The sequence below is a fragment of the Scyliorhinus canicula genome, unplaced genomic scaffold (genome assembly GCF_902713615.1).
Source record: "Scyliorhinus canicula unplaced genomic scaffold, sScyCan1.1, whole genome shotgun sequence".
Taxonomy (NCBI): domain Eukaryota; kingdom Metazoa; phylum Chordata; class Chondrichthyes; order Carcharhiniformes; family Scyliorhinidae; genus Scyliorhinus; species Scyliorhinus canicula.
The window spans coordinates 207,748-224,066 of NW_024056028.1; the positions used below are offsets into that span (position 1 = coordinate 207,748).

Below are 16,319 nucleotides of genomic sequence, written 5' to 3' on the forward strand. Positions count from 1 at the left end.
CGAAGTATTCAAGATACTAATAGGGAAAGACCGAGTAGATAAAAATAAAATAATTATACTGCTGGGCAATTAGAAAACTAGGGGCAGAGTCTAACGATTCGGGTGAGACAGTTCAGGAGAGGTGTTTGGAAACACCTCTTCACTTAAAGGTTCATGGTAGCACAGTGGGTAGCACTGTTGCTTCACAGCTCCAGGGTCTTGGGTTCGATTCCCGGGCTTGGGTTACTGTCTATGTGGAGTCTGCACATTCTCCCTCTGTTCGCATGGGTTTCTTCCTGGTGCTCCGGTTTCCTCCCACAAGTCCCAAAAGACGTGCTGTTAGGTCATTTGGACATTCTGAATTCTCCCTCTGTTTACCCAAACAGGCGCCGGAATGTGACGACTCGGGGCTTTTCACAATAACTTCATGATAGTGTTAATGTAAGCCTACTTGTGACAATAAAGATTATTAAATTAAATTAGGTTGGTAGAGGTTTGGAACTCTGTCGCACAAAAAGCAGTTGAAGCTAGAACAGTTGTTAATTTTAAATCTGAGATAGATAGATTTTTGTTAAGCAAAGATATTCAGGGATATTAACAAAAGGCAGGTGTATGGAATTAGGCCACAGATCAACCGTGATCTCATTAAATGGGGGGACAGGCGTGAGGGGATGAATGGCCTACTCTTATTCTTGTGACCTTTCAAAGATCTAGAACAGACATGATGGGCCAAATAGTTTCCATCTGTACGATATCATTCTACAAGTGAATATTCAGTATCATAGACAGAGAGAGGAATCACTGACTGTGTGATTGGAGCTAGCAAGAGTCAGCACCATCAGTAGAGGAGAGAGAGAGGGAAACACATAACAGCCTTAAAACCTCTGCTCTTCTTGGATGCAAAAGAGAACTTTCAGAAATCATAGAATTTACAGTTCAGATGGAGACTATTCATCCCAGGGAGTCTGCACTGGCCGTTGGACTCTTTCCACACACCCAACTTAAGCTCACGCGAAAGGGAAACTGCTGGAAAATCTCAGCACGTCTGGCAGCATCTGTAGGGAGAGAAAAGAGCTAACATTTAGAGTCCGATGACTCTTTGTCAAAGCTGACGACTCCACCCTATCTCCGCACCACCACCTAATCTTTTGGACACCAAGGGGAAATTCAGCCCCATATGGAACATAGCAGATCACCAATTCACAATTTGAGATTTTTAAACTATTTTATCTCAATTGGTAACAAAGTTTTTGTTGTATTAAATGTTTGAGCTTTCAATGGTGCGGTTAGTAGACTCGATGGGCCGAGTCTGCACTGTAAATTCTATGACTCTATGAGTACCCAACATTTCCCGCGACTCTGAATGTGCCCTAGTCCCGCAACAGGAGCCAGTGCGCAGGCGCATTGCTGTACCTGGAGCATGCGCAGTATCACTTTTCTGGGAGCCCTGCCAGTGCGGGAACGGTTTATTTTTCTGCAGGTGTGAGTCGGGGCGGAGAGAGGAATGGAGCCGGGTACCGCGGGTGGGGCGGAAGCGGAGGTTTTATAAACACCGGGTGCAGGTCCCAAGACCGGAATAGGATCCGGCAGGTCGCATGTTTGCAGCTGTGGAGCTTTTATCGGGGATCAGGCCCAGTTCCGCCGCCGCCATCGTCATCCAGCGGGTAGCAGAGCGCATGCGCGGACATCCTGCTGCCAATGGAGAGAATCAGAATCCCGGCAAAAGGAGCCATTCGGCCCGTCCAGTCTGCACCCACCCTGGGAAAGAACAGCCTACCTACCCCCACACCCTATACCCATAACCCCACTTAATCATTTGGACACTAAGAGCAAATTTAGCATGGCCAACCCTGTTAAACTGCACATCTTTGGTCTGGCAGAGCTTTAGGGTTCCAGTGACCAGGAGAGAAATGTTTGTCTCATTGAGAAAGGTACAGGTTAAAGGCCGCTATCTTTAGAGGAGGGAAGTTCTGTAGGGCACATGTGCGGCCATCCCGATAACAGAAGGATAAGATCAGAATTTGAAGCAGAAAGAGGCCACTTGGACAATCAAGGCTGCTCTGCCATTCAGTAAACTCATGGCTCATCTGATCATTCTCTTAACTCCATTTTCCCCTGCCCCCATCCTCCCTAACATTTTGTCTGCCTTGTAGGTAAAAATGTACAGAACACAACCTTTAATATACTCAATGGCCCAGTCTCCTCTGCTCGCTGGGGGAGAGAATTCCACCGGCTACTGCTCCTCTGAAATAATTAATTGCTCCTCATCAAACTGTCCCTGCAATTCTTGATTCACTATTGAGAGGAAACATCTTTTCAGGACTTACCCTGCCAACCTCCCTCAGAATCTTATATATGCTTCAGTAAGATAACGTCTCATTTATCTAAATGGCAATGAGTATATGTGTAACCTGCCCAACTTTTCCTCATAAAACAAATCCCTTCATGTGAGGAATCAACTCAGCGAATCTTGCCCAACCTGCTTCCAACGTCAGCAGATCCCAGTTTACGTAATCCAATGCTAGGATACAGGAGGAGGGAATGTTATGAATTTATATACTGGATTGACTGATGGATTTTGGAAACTTGTTTTACAGGGGGTTAGAAGAGGAGGATTTTCACATAGCAATCTGAAGTCAGAAAAAATGTGTATCTCTTAATTTCTAACCACAAATGACAATTATAATCTCTTTTTATAGTTAGGAGCTTTGAAGATTGTGATTTCCTCTAATTCCAGTGCTTCTGATATCTTTCCAGCTGCAGGTCCAGCAGGAGGTTTTAAATTTGAAAATGGTGAAATTGTTCCAGAGGTGAGTATTATTGAGCATTCATAATTTAGAGTTTTCAGTGTTGTGCTTTGTTATCTGTGCTCTAGTTCCAGGGCTCTGGGGCAGGTTTGGCTCCTTTACTGTGGATCTGAATCCATGTTCACCCATTGCTCTGTTTCAGCTTTGCTCTCCCTGAACACATCTCTACCATTGTTTAACTTCTTCCTCTAATAGTGAGTTTATTTTAACCATGTTTGGTATTTTACTGTGATGTGGGTGGATATTGCTTGTGAACGTTGGTCTCTAGGCTCCAGGAGAGCTCCTTTTTCCACAGAATCATTTAAACATTACAGTACAGGTGAAGGCCATTCAGCCCATCATGCCTATGCTTTTTGCAAGAACTAATCAGCCCCTCCCGCTCCTCTGCTCTTTCCTCCTATCCCTGCAGCGTGTTTTCTTTCCAGGGTCTTGTACATAGAACATAGAACAGTACAGCACAGAACAGGCCCTTCGGCCCTCGATGTTGTGCCGAGCCATGATCACCTTACTCAAACCCACGTATCCACCCTATACCCGTAACCCAACAACCCCCCCTAACCTTACTTTTTAGGACACTACGGGCAATTTAGCATGGCCAATCCACCTAACCCGCACATCTTTGGACTGTGGGAGGAACCCAGAGCACCCGGAGGAAACCCACGCACACACGGGGAGGACGTGCAGACTCCGCACAGACAGTGACCCAAGCCGGGAATCAAACCTGGGACCCTGGAGCTGTGAAGCGATTGTGTTATCCACAATGCTACCGTGCATTTGTTTTGTTGTTTCAGTTTGGCTAGAGTGGAGATGGAGGAGAAGCTTCTGGGTTTTACCCTGAGGAATTTGACCCCAGTTTGGAGCAATGATTTCAGATTAAAAATTGTCAAGGGAGTAGATTCCAAGGGAGATTGGGTTGCTAAACTGACATTTAGAAACAAGTTTTTCTGGAGGTGATTTTGATCTATTTTTATGTACATATTTTGTCAAATTTATTCTTGGGATTTGGGTGTCACCAACAAGACCAGCAGCAAATATTTCCAATCCCCAGTTATCTGTGGAGAAGATGATGTTTTGCTTTCTTCACCACCGCAGTCCGTGTTGTGAAAGGACTCAAACAATGTTATTAGATAAGGAGTTACAGGATTTATACCCAGCCATAATGCAGCAATGCCAAAAATGCCCAAGTCAGTGTCAATGATTTGTAGTTATATACGTTTAACATATTAACATTTTCAAAGACATTTCACAGAAATGGCAGAAAGCAGCATTTGACACTGAGCCACATGACGGGATATTAGAGCCGGTGACCGAAAGCTTAGTCAAAGAAGATTTTCAGGATTTTCAATGAGGTTCCGAAATGGAGAGATTTAAGGAGGAAATTCCTGAGGCCCAGGGAACTGAAACAACAGCCAGCAGTGCTGGTGTGATTGAAATGTGGAATGCTCATGATGCTGCAATGAGATGTGCACAGATATCTCGCAGAGTTGTGTGACTGGAGGAGATTTTAGAGAGAGGGATGGTCACTCCCAGAGATACATGGTCGGAAGCCCAGTTTGGGGTCAAAGATGGCAACCGTGTTGTGAAGCTGGTTCAGCTTCAGACAGTTGCTGGAGAGAGGGATGGAGTCAGTGGTTTAGAGAGTGAAATTGGTATCAGGATCACTGTATATTATGTATATCTTCATGTATGAATCTCTCTCTATATATCACTCTCTATCTCTCTTCACCCCTAGTGTCCAAACTCTTGTACAGTCTCTGCCCGGGTGGCAGGTTCCCTTCGCTGAGGACATCACTGAACCAGTTGGGTTTTTATGACAATCCAGCAGTTTTCATGGTCACTTTTTCCCAGTGCCGGACCCACAAATGACCAGATTGATTCAGCTCAATTTCACAACCTGCCTTTGTGTTCTTGTGGGTTCTCTCTCACTCCCTATTTAATGTTTTAAATCAATTTCACAGGCTGTTACAAGGGGAGAGTTTGCAGTCAGAAAACGAAAACCAAACATCACATCAGGATCAGACGGAGTTGCCTATTTTATTATAACCTGAATATGATCGGATTTTAAACATGGAAGAAAAGAGCACCGTTCACAGTGAAGAGAAACCGTACAAGTGTTCTGTGTGTGGGCGAGGCTTCAGCCAATCATCAAGCCTCTCGAGACACAAGTGCAGTCACAACAAGGAGAAGTTGTTGAAATGTGGGGACTGTGGGAAAGGATTCACTCATTCATCCGCCCTACAGAATCACCAGCGAGTTCACACTGGGGAAAGACCGTTCATCTGCTCCAAGTGTGGAAAGGCATTCACTCAGTCCAGCAGCCTGCGTTTACACAAACTCACTCACACTGGGGAGAGACCTTTCATCTGCTCAGAGTGTGGGAAGGGATTCACTCGATCATCAAACTTGCGAGTACACCAGCAGGGTCACACTGACGAGAGGCCTTTTAAATGCTCAGACTGCGGGAAGTGCTATAAAAGTTCTGGACAATTGATGTCCCATCAACGTGTTCACAGTGATGAGAGACCATTCAGGTGCTCTCGCTGTGGGACTGGGTTCAGACGATCAACAAACCTGACTGTACACCAACGTGTTCACACTGGGGAGAGACCATTCACCTGCTCCGTGTGTGGGAAGGGATTCATTGATTTATCCACCCTTTTGAAACACAAGCGCTTGCACACTGGAGAGAGGCCATTCACCTGCCCTGAGTGTGGGAAGGGATTCACTCAGTCAGCCAACCTGCTGAGGCACCAGCAGATTCACACTGGAGAGAGGTCATTCACCTGCTCTGATTGTGGGAAAGGATTCATTGAGTTACCCAATCTGCTGAGACACCAGCAGGTTCACAAGTAACTACTGTGATTTGATTTTGCTGTTACACAGATCCAGGACTGAACCATGTTTACTGGGATCTGTTTTTGTTCTTCTTCCTCTTTCCCCCTCTCCTGTCAATCACACATTCCTCTCCCAATCCCCCTGTATTTCTGAGTACGCCGCACCTTTCCATCTGATCTTCAACATTTCTCTTCTTCCTCCTGACAGTCCCATGTCCATCATTTGCCTCACATTTCCTCCTTCTCTCTCCACAGTAGATATCCAGACCATTTCAATCCCTTCTCGGCTACAGTCTTCAACCAGTTATTGTTCCTCTCTTCTTGATGTAATCCAAGTTCCTGCATGATATAACAAGGCCAGTCTCACAGTTGTCTTATTGATTCTTCCTTTTCAGTTTCAATGACAATTTTCTGTCACATAACATTCCGTCGCACTTCTTCCAATTGCTCCAACCAGAACTGATCTGATTCTTCATTTCCAAACTTCCATCTTTTCTCACATACTAGAAGCTACTCACTTTCTCCAAATCTTCACCCATAATCTTTACACCTTCACTCTGATCCCCTTCCCTAATCCCAGTGTCAGCTACACCTTCACTCTGATCCCCTTCCCTAATCCCAGTGTCAGCTACACCTTCACTCTGATCCCCTTCCCTAATCCCAGTGTCAGATACACCTTCACTCTGATCCCTTTCCCTAATCCCAGTGTCAGCTACACCTTCACTCTGATCCCCTTCCCAGTGTCAGCCCATAAATTGGGTCTTTGGTTCATTGCTGACTTTGAGGAGGGTTGCATGGTGGCACAGTAGTTAGCTCTGCTGCCTCACAGTGCCAGGACCTGATTCAATTCCGGTCTTGGATAAATGTCTGTGGGTAGTTTGCACGTTCTCCCTATGTCTGCGTGGGTTTCCTCCGGGTGCACTGGTTCCCTCCAACAGTCAAACCACGTGCAGGTTAGGTGGATTGGCCACGATCGGCGTGTGGGGTTATGGGGATAGGGTGGGTGAGTGGACCTCAGTAGTTTGCTCTTTCAGAGGGTGCTTGCAGACTCGATGGGCTGAATGGCCTCTTTTTGCACTGTAGTCATTCTGTGATTCTAAATCTGTCATCCTTATCTGGTCTGTTCAACCATTTCTCTCTCTACAGATGCTGCCAAACCTGCTGGTTTTCTGTTTTCATTTCCGATTTCCAGCATCCGCAGTATTTTGCTTTTATTAAATACACTCGTTTTGTTACATTGCCGTTCCCGATATTTCTCTGTCATTTGTCTCAAAACGTACCTTTGGAATCTGTTTCTATTGATGTTAATAAACTCGATCCCAATCATTGTGTTAATATTCTGGATAAAAATCAAATAAATCAGCTTTGTCTTGAATAGCCAGTGTCAATCATTTTAATATCTCTAATACAAGTTAGTTCCTTTATCCTCTCCTTCATCCACAGCAGGTGTGAGGAGCTGATGGAGCTTCTTTGTCACTAAGATTGAGACAATCTGATCAGCTGTCTCTGCTGCTTCCCTCCCTTCCACTAGCCCAGCAGTTCAAAATTGCTCTGAAGATCTGCTCAGCCCTGGCCCTAAACTGTCGTCTTTCTTTTGTTTCTCTCCATGTCCCCCCCAGACCTCATCGTGTCTCTGAGACCCACCGTCCATTCGATTCACTCTTTCCCACTAAACTGACAATCACCCAGAGAGTTCTGGCGGAGCGCAACTTAATGGAGAATGGAAGATGGGAATCAGTCAGGAGGGCATTGGAATAGCTGAACCTGGAAGTAACAAAGAGACGGGAATTTCGGCAGTAAATCGGCTGATGCAGGATGGAGCTAATTGTCTTACAGATGTGAAAAGAGGTCATCTCAGTGATGGAAAGGATATGGAGTCAGTAGCTCAGCTCAAGGTTAAAGAAGAAATGAAGTTTGCAATTGGTCTGGTTCAGACTGCGGGCAGGGAGGAGAATGGTGTCAGTGAGACGAACAGATGTTTATGGAGTGGGGAGGTGCTGGGTGTAGCACGGGGGTGGAGTTCATGGGTCTGAGTAATAATCCACCTCCTGGGCCACACTTTACAGAACACAGAATTAATCCATCTCTGCATAAGAAGTAAGAGCAGGAGTAGGCAATTCAGCCCCTCGAGCCGACTACGCCATTCGATATGATCATGGCTGATCTCCTCTCGGACTCCACTCATCTTTCCTGCCCATTCTCCACAACCCTTTGACCCATAGGGGCTGGTTTAGCTCACAAGGCTAAATCGCTGGCTTTTAAAGCAGGCCAGCAGCCCGGTTCGATTCCCGTACCAGCCTCCCCGGACAGGCGCCGGAATGTGGCGACTAGGGGCTTTTCACAGTAACTTCATTGAAGCCTACTCGTGACAATAAGTGATTTTCATTTCATTTCATTACGTATTTAAAAACCTGTCTATTTTCTCTTTAAATTTACTCAAAGTCCCGGATCCACTTCACTCCTGGGTAGTGAATTCTGCAGATTCACGGCCCTTTGAGAGAAATAATATCTCCTCATCTTTGTTTTAAATCTGCTCCCCCTTATCCTCAAACTATGACCTCTAGTTCTAGATTGCCCCACAAGATTCTACTTTGTCAATACATTTTTCATCTTGTATACCTCAATTAGATCTCCTCTCATTCTTCCAAACTGGACAGAGTATAGACCTAAGCTGCTCAATCTCTGGTCATAAAACAAACTCATATCGGGAATCAATCTAGTGAACCTCCTCTGAACTTCCTCTAATGCAACTACATCCCTCCTCAAATAAGGGCACCAACCTGTACACAGGACTTCACGTGTGTCTCACCAATGCCTTGTACAGTTGCAGCAACACGTCCCTACTTTTATACTCTTTAGCTATAAAGGACAAAATTCCATTGGCCTTCCTTATTACCTGCATAGCTAGTTTTCTGAGATTAGGATTAGATCACAGAAACATTCAAACCAATCTCAGTGTATTGACAAAATTCTTGCTCGCTAATCAAGCTTTCAATGACAATGTTACAATCCATAATTTTCCATATGGATAGAATGTGTCCCATTAATGACCAGAGGAGCCCAGTGTGATTCCTTGGCATGTTCAGTACAATAGAACATAGAACACTACGGCGCAGTACGGGCCCTTCGGCCCTCGATGTTGCGCCGACCTGTGAAACCATCTGAAGCCTATCTGACCTACACTATTCCATTTTCATCCATATGTCTATCCAGTGACCACTTAAATGCCCTTAAAGTTGGCGAGTCTACTACTATTGCAGGCAGGGCGTTCCACACCCCTACTACTCTCTGAGTAAAGAAACTGCCTCTGACATCTGTCCTATATCTATCACCCCTCAATGTAAAGCTATGTCCCCTCGTGTTGGTCATCACCATCCGAGGAAAAAGACTCTCACTGTCCACCCTATCTAACCCTCTGACTATCTTATATGTCTCTATTAAGTCACCTCTCAGCCTTCTCCTCTCTTAACGAAAACAACCTCAATTCCCTGAGCCTTTCCTCGTAAGACCTTCCCTCCATACCAGGCAACATCCTAGTAAATCTCCTCTGAACCCTCTCCAAAGCTTCCACATCCTTCCTATAATGTGGTGACCAGAACTGCACGCAGTACTCCAGGTGCGGCCGCACCAGAGTGGTGGATGGGGAACATGCTGATCAGGAGCTGGGAAGAGATTGCATTGAATTAAATAGAATTCCCCTTTGAGGAGGAGAGCTGACTGGTGGAGATTTAACCTGAGGATTGCCACATCTCAGGCAAGGAGTAAGGTTGAGAAGGCCTTTGTGAATATCCTCAGCTGATATGGGAATTGAACCCATGCTGTTGTCCTTGCTCTATCATGAACCAGCCGTCTAACCAACTGAGCTAAACAGAGAATATTGAGTCTAGAAATAGACCATTTGGTTTCACTAATCTGGACTGGTGATTATAGTTCTCAAATCTCTTTCCAATCCATCTCCCTCATCTCAGCCTTTCAACTTACCTTTCTATTTTCTTTTCTCTCATGTAATCATCTAATTTCCTTTTGAAAACATTTAAATGATTTCACCTAAACCACTTCCTGTGGTGTTGAATTTCACATTCTAACAGCTCTCTTGAGTAAAGGCATTTTTCCTTCTTTCCATCTTGGATTTATTACTTGCTAATTTGTCTATCTGGCACTAGTTTTTGATTTACCCCCAAGTGGAAATATTGGCTTCACAGCTACCCAATCCCATTAATAATTTTAAAAACCTCTATCAGATTCCCTCAAAGCCTCTTTTCCGAAGAAGGAATCCCAAACCTGTTCAATCTTCCACAATAACTTCAAACCTCAGCTTTGCTATTATCCGTACAAATTTGATAGTTTTGCTTCTGGCAACAATTGCACTGATCCTTGTTTATCAGAATTTGTTTACCCTTTTCCAACCTGAAATTGGTGAGGGAGAGGGGGGTGAATGACACAGAATTTGCATTGGGGAGGACCCAGGTATTCGCCTTTGGACTCGATCTCTCCTAGGATGCTCAGACAATGGTTGAAGCTCTCAATGGCGAGACACTTACCCAGACCCCCCGCTCTGCGGAAAGTCCCCTATCAGTGAGTGTAGGAGACCAGTGCACAGGTGCAGTGTGGGTGTGTGCTCTGAGCGTGCTCAGTGTCAGTCATGGTGAGACAGGAGGAGCGGACGGTTCGGGAAGAGATTGTGAGCACAGGGTAGGAATGGAAACCGTGGCTGCACTGGGAACTTTATCAACTTCTGGGATAGTCTTGAGGCCCTGAATAAGAGGCCGCAGGCCCCGTGTTTACCGCGGTGACAGGCCCAGGGGGAGCGGGCTCACTGGCCATCATCTTGCAAGTGGCAGTCGGGCGGATCAGGGAAAGGGAATTGGTTATTCGACCCCTCGAGCTTGCTGCACCATTCAGTAAGACCATGGCTGATCTGATTGTGGCCACAACACCACATTCCCACCTACCCCAATTACATTTCACCCTCTTGCTCATCAAGAATCTATCAACCTCTTCCTTAAATATATTCAATATCTCTGCTCTCTGGGAAGAGAGTTCCATAAATTCATGACCTTCTGAGACAAAAACATTCTCCTCATCTCCATTCCAAATGGGAGGCCCCTTATTATTAAACTCTGTCCTTTAGTTCTGGTCTCTCCCACAGGGAAAACATCCTTCAACATCCACTCCGTCAAGTCCTCTCAGGACCGTTACATATTCTGTCAGTTTACCTCTCGAACCTCTAAACTCTGGTGGCTTCAGGTCCAGCCTGTCCCACTTTTCTAACGCATTTCTATCTTTTCTTCAATATGGAGGCCAAATCTGTACACATTACAGTAGATCTGGTTTCATCAACAGTTACAAAAATCATCCCACTTTTATTTTACCTTCGAAGTCATATAATACCTGCAGTGCAGAAGGAGGCCATTTGGCCCATCGAGTCTGCACCGACTCTGAAACAGCAGCATACTTAGGCCCACTCTAGCCCTGAACCCCCCCAAACCTGCTAAGGGGCAATTTAGCTTGATCGATCCACGTAATTTGCCCATCTTTGGACTGTGGGAGGAAACCCGTGGGGCAGCACGGTGACACAGTAGTTAGCACTGTTGCTCCAGGGACTTGGGTTCGATTCCCGGCTTGGGTCACTGTCTGTGTGGAGTCTGCACGTTCTCCCCGTGTCTGCGTGGGTTTCCTCCGGCTACTCTAGTTTCCTCCCACAAATCCTGAAAGATGTGCTTGTTTGGTGAATTGGACATTCTGAATTCTCCCTCAGTGTACCTGAACAGGTGCCGGAATGTGGCGACTAGGGGATTTTCACAGGGACTTCATTGCAGTGTTAATGTAAGTCTACATGTGACACTAATAAAAATTATTAGATAGATTTGGTGTCATCTTGACAGGTGAAGAGAGGATGTTTCCCCTCTGGCAGGTGTCCAGTGGTGTACCACAGGAATCTGTGATGGGTCTGTCATGTATATAAATGACAGAGGTGACTATGTGGTGGGAGAGTTTAGGATCCGTACGTTTGGATGACACAAAGATTAGCCAGGTGGTTAACAGTGAGGTTGAGTGTGTTGGGTTATAGGAAGATATAGATGGGATGGTCAAAATGGTAAAAATTGGCAGATGGAATTTAACCTGGAATATACATTGGAAGGAGTAATATGACAAGGAAGTATTCAGTGAATGGCCTGACACTGGGAAGTTCCGAGATACAAAGGGACTTTGACGTGTTTGTTTAGATATCACCGAAGGCTGAAGGGCAGGTTAATAGGCTGGTGATAATGGCAGATGGGACACTTGCTTTTATCAGTCGAGGCGTAGATTACAAAAGCAGGGAGGCCATGTTGGAGTTGTATAGAACTTTGGTGAGGCCACAGCTGGAGTACTGTGTGCAATTCTGGTCGCCACATTATAGGAAGGATGTGATTGTATTGGAGGGGGTGCAGAGGTGATTCACAAGATGTTGCCTGGGATGGAACATGTGAGTTAGGAAGAGAGGTTGGATCGGCTTGGATTGTTTTCGCTGGAGCAGAGACGACTGAGAGGCAACCTGATCGAGTGCACAAGTTTATGAGGGGCATGGACAGAGTGGATAGGGAATAGCTGTTCCCCTCAGTTGAAGGGTCAGTTACGAGAAGTCATACGTTCAAGATGAGGGGCAGGAGGTTTAGGGTGTATTTGAGGAAAAGCTTTTTTACCCAGAGGATGGTGACGGTCTGGAATGCACTGCCTGGGAGGGTGGGAGAGGGGGGTTGTGTTACATCCTTTATAAAGTACCCTGTAAATTAAATTGGCAAAATATGTAATTTGAACTATGGAAATCTAGAATAACTTGAGATTTAAAAAAAGTAAGGGATAAGACCCACAATGGGATAACAGCAGCAGCTTGTCTGAAATACAGAGAACTTCACAGGCATTAAAGATCACAGCTAGGGACAACACATCCTGTTTTTCCAAGTTAAAAAGACATTTGATCAATTTAAATTCTTAAGTTATATAAAAAGGAACAGTAATTCACAATTCCTTAGAAGTGCATTATTTTACTGAACAGTTAAAAAAGGAACAGCCAGGATCTTAAGTTTAAATTAGGGAATAAATGTGAGGCATGAAACCTTGCTGACGCCAGTTAAAAATGAGACAACTGCTTTCCAGATAAAGAAACGCACAAGGTGGTACGTTTATACCATAACTTTCACATTTTTGACGTTAAAACTTTTTAGCAAATAGCCAAGCCGGATAAGGTTAGAGTTACAGGGGGCAACCTGCCGCTGACACCAGCTGACCCTTAAAAGTGCAGAGGCGAACTGCTTCGATGAACACGAGTTCTTACCCAGTATTGAGACTGAAAAAACATCACTCGAGACAGACAAATTTAGCACCTGCCAAACAAATGCATTACACTTCCGGGGGCGGCCATGGAGGAGTAGGTCGCACATTTGATAGCTCCTGCCTGTAGTGGACGTTTGGCCATTTTCTCCCATTATTTTTGGATTTTATGGGATAAATCAGTGAAGAGTGAGGCAGTAAGGAGAAACCCCCTACGGTGTATGGAGAATTGGACCAGAAGTGGCCGTGTGAGACGACAAGGACCCATAAGGGAGAAGCAAGCAGAGCTGGTAACACGGGACAGCATGGCGGAGAGCAAGGGCCGTGGGAGACGGCACAGTGGTCGACGGAGCAGCTGGTGAAGTTTTTCGAAGATTGCTCCACCAAGTTAAAGAAGGACATGCTGGACCCGATTAAGGCTTCGATTGATCAAGTGGTTCAGAATCAGGAAACCCATGGGGAGCGATCCAGGAGGTCGAAGAAACGTTGTCTGAGCACGATGAGTATATAACCGTGCTGGAAAGCAAGGTGGGGATGATGAACGACTGCCAGAAAAGAATGAAGGAGAAGCTGGAGGACCTGGAGAATAGGTCCAGGAGGCAGAATCTCAGAATTGTTGGCCTCCCTGAAGGCAGTGAGGGATCGGGTACGAGGGTCTATGTGACGGACACGTTGGAGAAGTTGATAGGGGCTGGGGTGTTCCCTCGGCCCCTGGAACTGGACAAAGCACACAGAGCCCTCGCGAGGAAGCCCAGAGCAAACGAACCGTCGAGGGCCATGGTGGTACGTTTTCACTGTTTCATGGTCCAGGAACACGTTTTGTGATGGGCCAAGAAAGAACGGAGCAGCAACTGGCAGAACTGTGAGTTGCGCATCTGTCAGGATCTGGGAGCAGATTTGGTCAAGAGGCGAGCTGGGTTCAATTGGGCAAAAACGACCCTCTTTAAGAACGGGGTGAAGTTAGGGATGCTGTACCCAGCCCGTCTGTGGGTCACATATGAGGAACAGGACTTCTACTTTGAAACACAGACGAAGCATGGACCTTTATTAAAGAAATGAAGCTGGAGGCGAATTAAAAGACACTTAAGCCTTGGAGAAGAACTGTGGCAGCAATTTGTGGTGCTGGATTGTATAAATTTAAGTATCTCCATGTGAAATAATGGGCTGTGTGGATGGTTAAAGGTTGATCTGTCTTGCAGGGACCCTGTTGGAGTGGGGGTGATGGGCTTTCAATTTAGTTCTGCTTTTTGGGTGACTATTTTTCTAAAGTGACCGTTTTCTTCACTGATTTCTCTGTTGCTTGTTTACTGCGGAACGTGATGCTTTTAAAATGTTTATTCATATGTGGGGGAGAGAGCAGAGTACAATAGGGAAACAGACTGCTTGGTGCCAGGGGCGGGAGCTATCGAGTCAGCATGAGTCAGCTGACTCTTGGAAGCGCAGTGGGGGGGTGAGCAGGTGTTAAGCAGAAGCTTGACTTGGGGGATTGGGTTTCTAGTGTTGTTGCTGGGGAGGGGGGGGGGGGGGTGGGAGGGAGGCGGGGAGCTGCTTTGCTGACGGGAGGAACTGTTACTAGAAGGCAAATGGGAGGTCGGGAACGCCGACAGCCCGAGTGGGGACTTGAGGAAGCGGAGGGCGTGAGCTCGAGGCTGGCCTAAAAAGGGTGATGGCTAGTCGGCAGGGTTGGGGGTGGGGGGGGGGGTTGGAAGACCCCCCCCCCCATCCAGGCTGATTACATGGAACGTGAGAGGACTGAATGGGCAGGTGAAGAGGGCTCATGTGTTCACGCATTTGGGGGGGGGGACTGAATGTGGACGTGGCAATGCTACAAGGAACACACTTGAAGGTTACAGACTAGACGAGATTGAGGAAGGAGTGGGTTAGCCAATTGTTCCACTCAGGAGTGGACTCAAAGACCAGGGGGGTAGCGATCTAGATCAGCAAACGAATGGCATTCGAGGCAGGAAGAATCGTCAGACAAGAGGGGTAGGTACATAATGGTAAATGGGAAGCTGGGGGGGGGGGGGGGGGGGGGGGGGGGGGGGATGCGAGTGGTACTTGTGAACATATATGCTCCGAATTGGGACGACGTGGAATTTATGAGGCGGGTGTTAGGTAAGATCCCAGAGTTAGTCACATAACCTGATCATGGAAGGGGACTTCAACACAGTCATTGATCCGGAATTGGAACAGTCAAAATCCAGGACAGGGAGGAGGTCGGCTGCGGCAAAGAAATTGAAGGATTTCATGGAACAGATGGAGAGAGTAGACCCCTGGAGGTTTGCACGGCCGAGGATCAAGGAGTTTTCCTTTTTTTCACATGTCCACAAGGTATACTCTCACATCGATTTTTTTTGTTCTGAGCAGGGCGCTAATACCAAAGGATATTGAGTATTCGGCAATTGCAGTGTCGGATCAGGCCCCACACTAGGTGGATCTATGGGTTAGTGTGGAGAGAGGGCAACACCCGCTATTGAGACTGGACGTGGGGTTGCTAGCGGACGAAGCGATCTGTGGGCGGCTTAACAAGTCCATCCAGAACTACCTGGAAACAAATGACACGGGGGAGATCTCTGCAGCGATGGTCTGGGAAGCTTTGAAGGCAGTAGTCAGAGGGAAATTAATCTCGATACGGGCCCACAGAGAAAAGGCAGGACGGGCTGAGAGGGATAGATTAGTGGAGGAGATACTCCAGGTATACAGGGGATTCTCGGTGGCCCCGGACGGAGGGAGCGGCGGAGGTTACAGGTGGCGTTTGGGCTGTTGACCACAGGGAAAGCAGTGGAACAGTTGAGGAAGGCAAGGGAGACGATTTATGAGTACGGGGAAAAGGCAAGCAGAATGTGGCGTACCAGCTCAGGAAAAGAGAGGCGGCTAAGGAGATAGGTAACGTAAAGAGGAGAGACTATAATACTGTCCTTGACCCAGCGGGGATGAACGAGGTGTTCCAGGACTTTTACAGTCAATTATATGAGTTGGAGCCCCCGGCTGGGGTGGAGGGAATGTGGCAATTTCTGGATCAGTTGAGGTTCCCGAGGGTGAAGGAGGACCTGGTGGAGGGGCTGGGAGCCCCAATTGAGATTGAGGAAATAATCAAGGGGCTGGAGGGCATGCAGTCGGGCAAGACCCCGGGGCCGGACGGCTACCCGGTGGAATTCTATAAGATATTTTCAGAGATATTGAGTCCACTGCTGGTGAGGACATTTAACAAAGCAAGAGAGAAGGGTGTCCTCCCCCCCAACAATGTCGCAGGCCATGATTTCCCTGATCCTGAAATGGGAGAAGGAGCCGGACCAGTGCAGATCATACAGGCTGATTTCTCTTCTGAATGTGGATGCCAAACTGCTGGCTAAGATACTGGCCACAAGGATAGAGGACTGTGTCC

At 46.6% G+C, this 16,319-nt stretch overlaps 1 protein-coding gene across 6 annotated transcripts; it reads left to right on the top strand.

Moving 5' to 3' along the window:
* Positions 1-1,381: 1,381 nt before the first annotated feature.
* On the top strand, positions 1,382-7,444 carry LOC119961692 (zinc finger protein 239-like). 6 transcript variants are annotated; one of them, XM_038788980.1, is made up of 3 exons: positions 1,382-1,459; positions 2,679-2,789; positions 6,767-6,995. In XM_038788980.1, exons 1-3 carry the CDS (start codon positions 1,400-1,402, stop codon positions 6,836-6,838), a joined length of 243 nt encoding a protein of 80 aa, XP_038644908.1. In that variant the 5' UTR covers positions 1,382-1,399; the 3' UTR covers positions 6,839-6,995. The 6 variants fall into 6 exon arrangements, with proteins under 6 accessions (XP_038644908.1, XP_038644906.1, XP_038644907.1 ...); XM_038788978.1 differs by lacking the exon at positions 6,767-6,995 and adding an exon at positions 4,745-6,125; XM_038788979.1 differs by lacking the exon at positions 6,767-6,995 and adding an exon at positions 7,240-7,444 and having other exon boundaries at positions 1,399-1,459; positions 2,737-2,789.
* Positions 7,445-16,319: the final 8,875 nt, after the last annotated feature.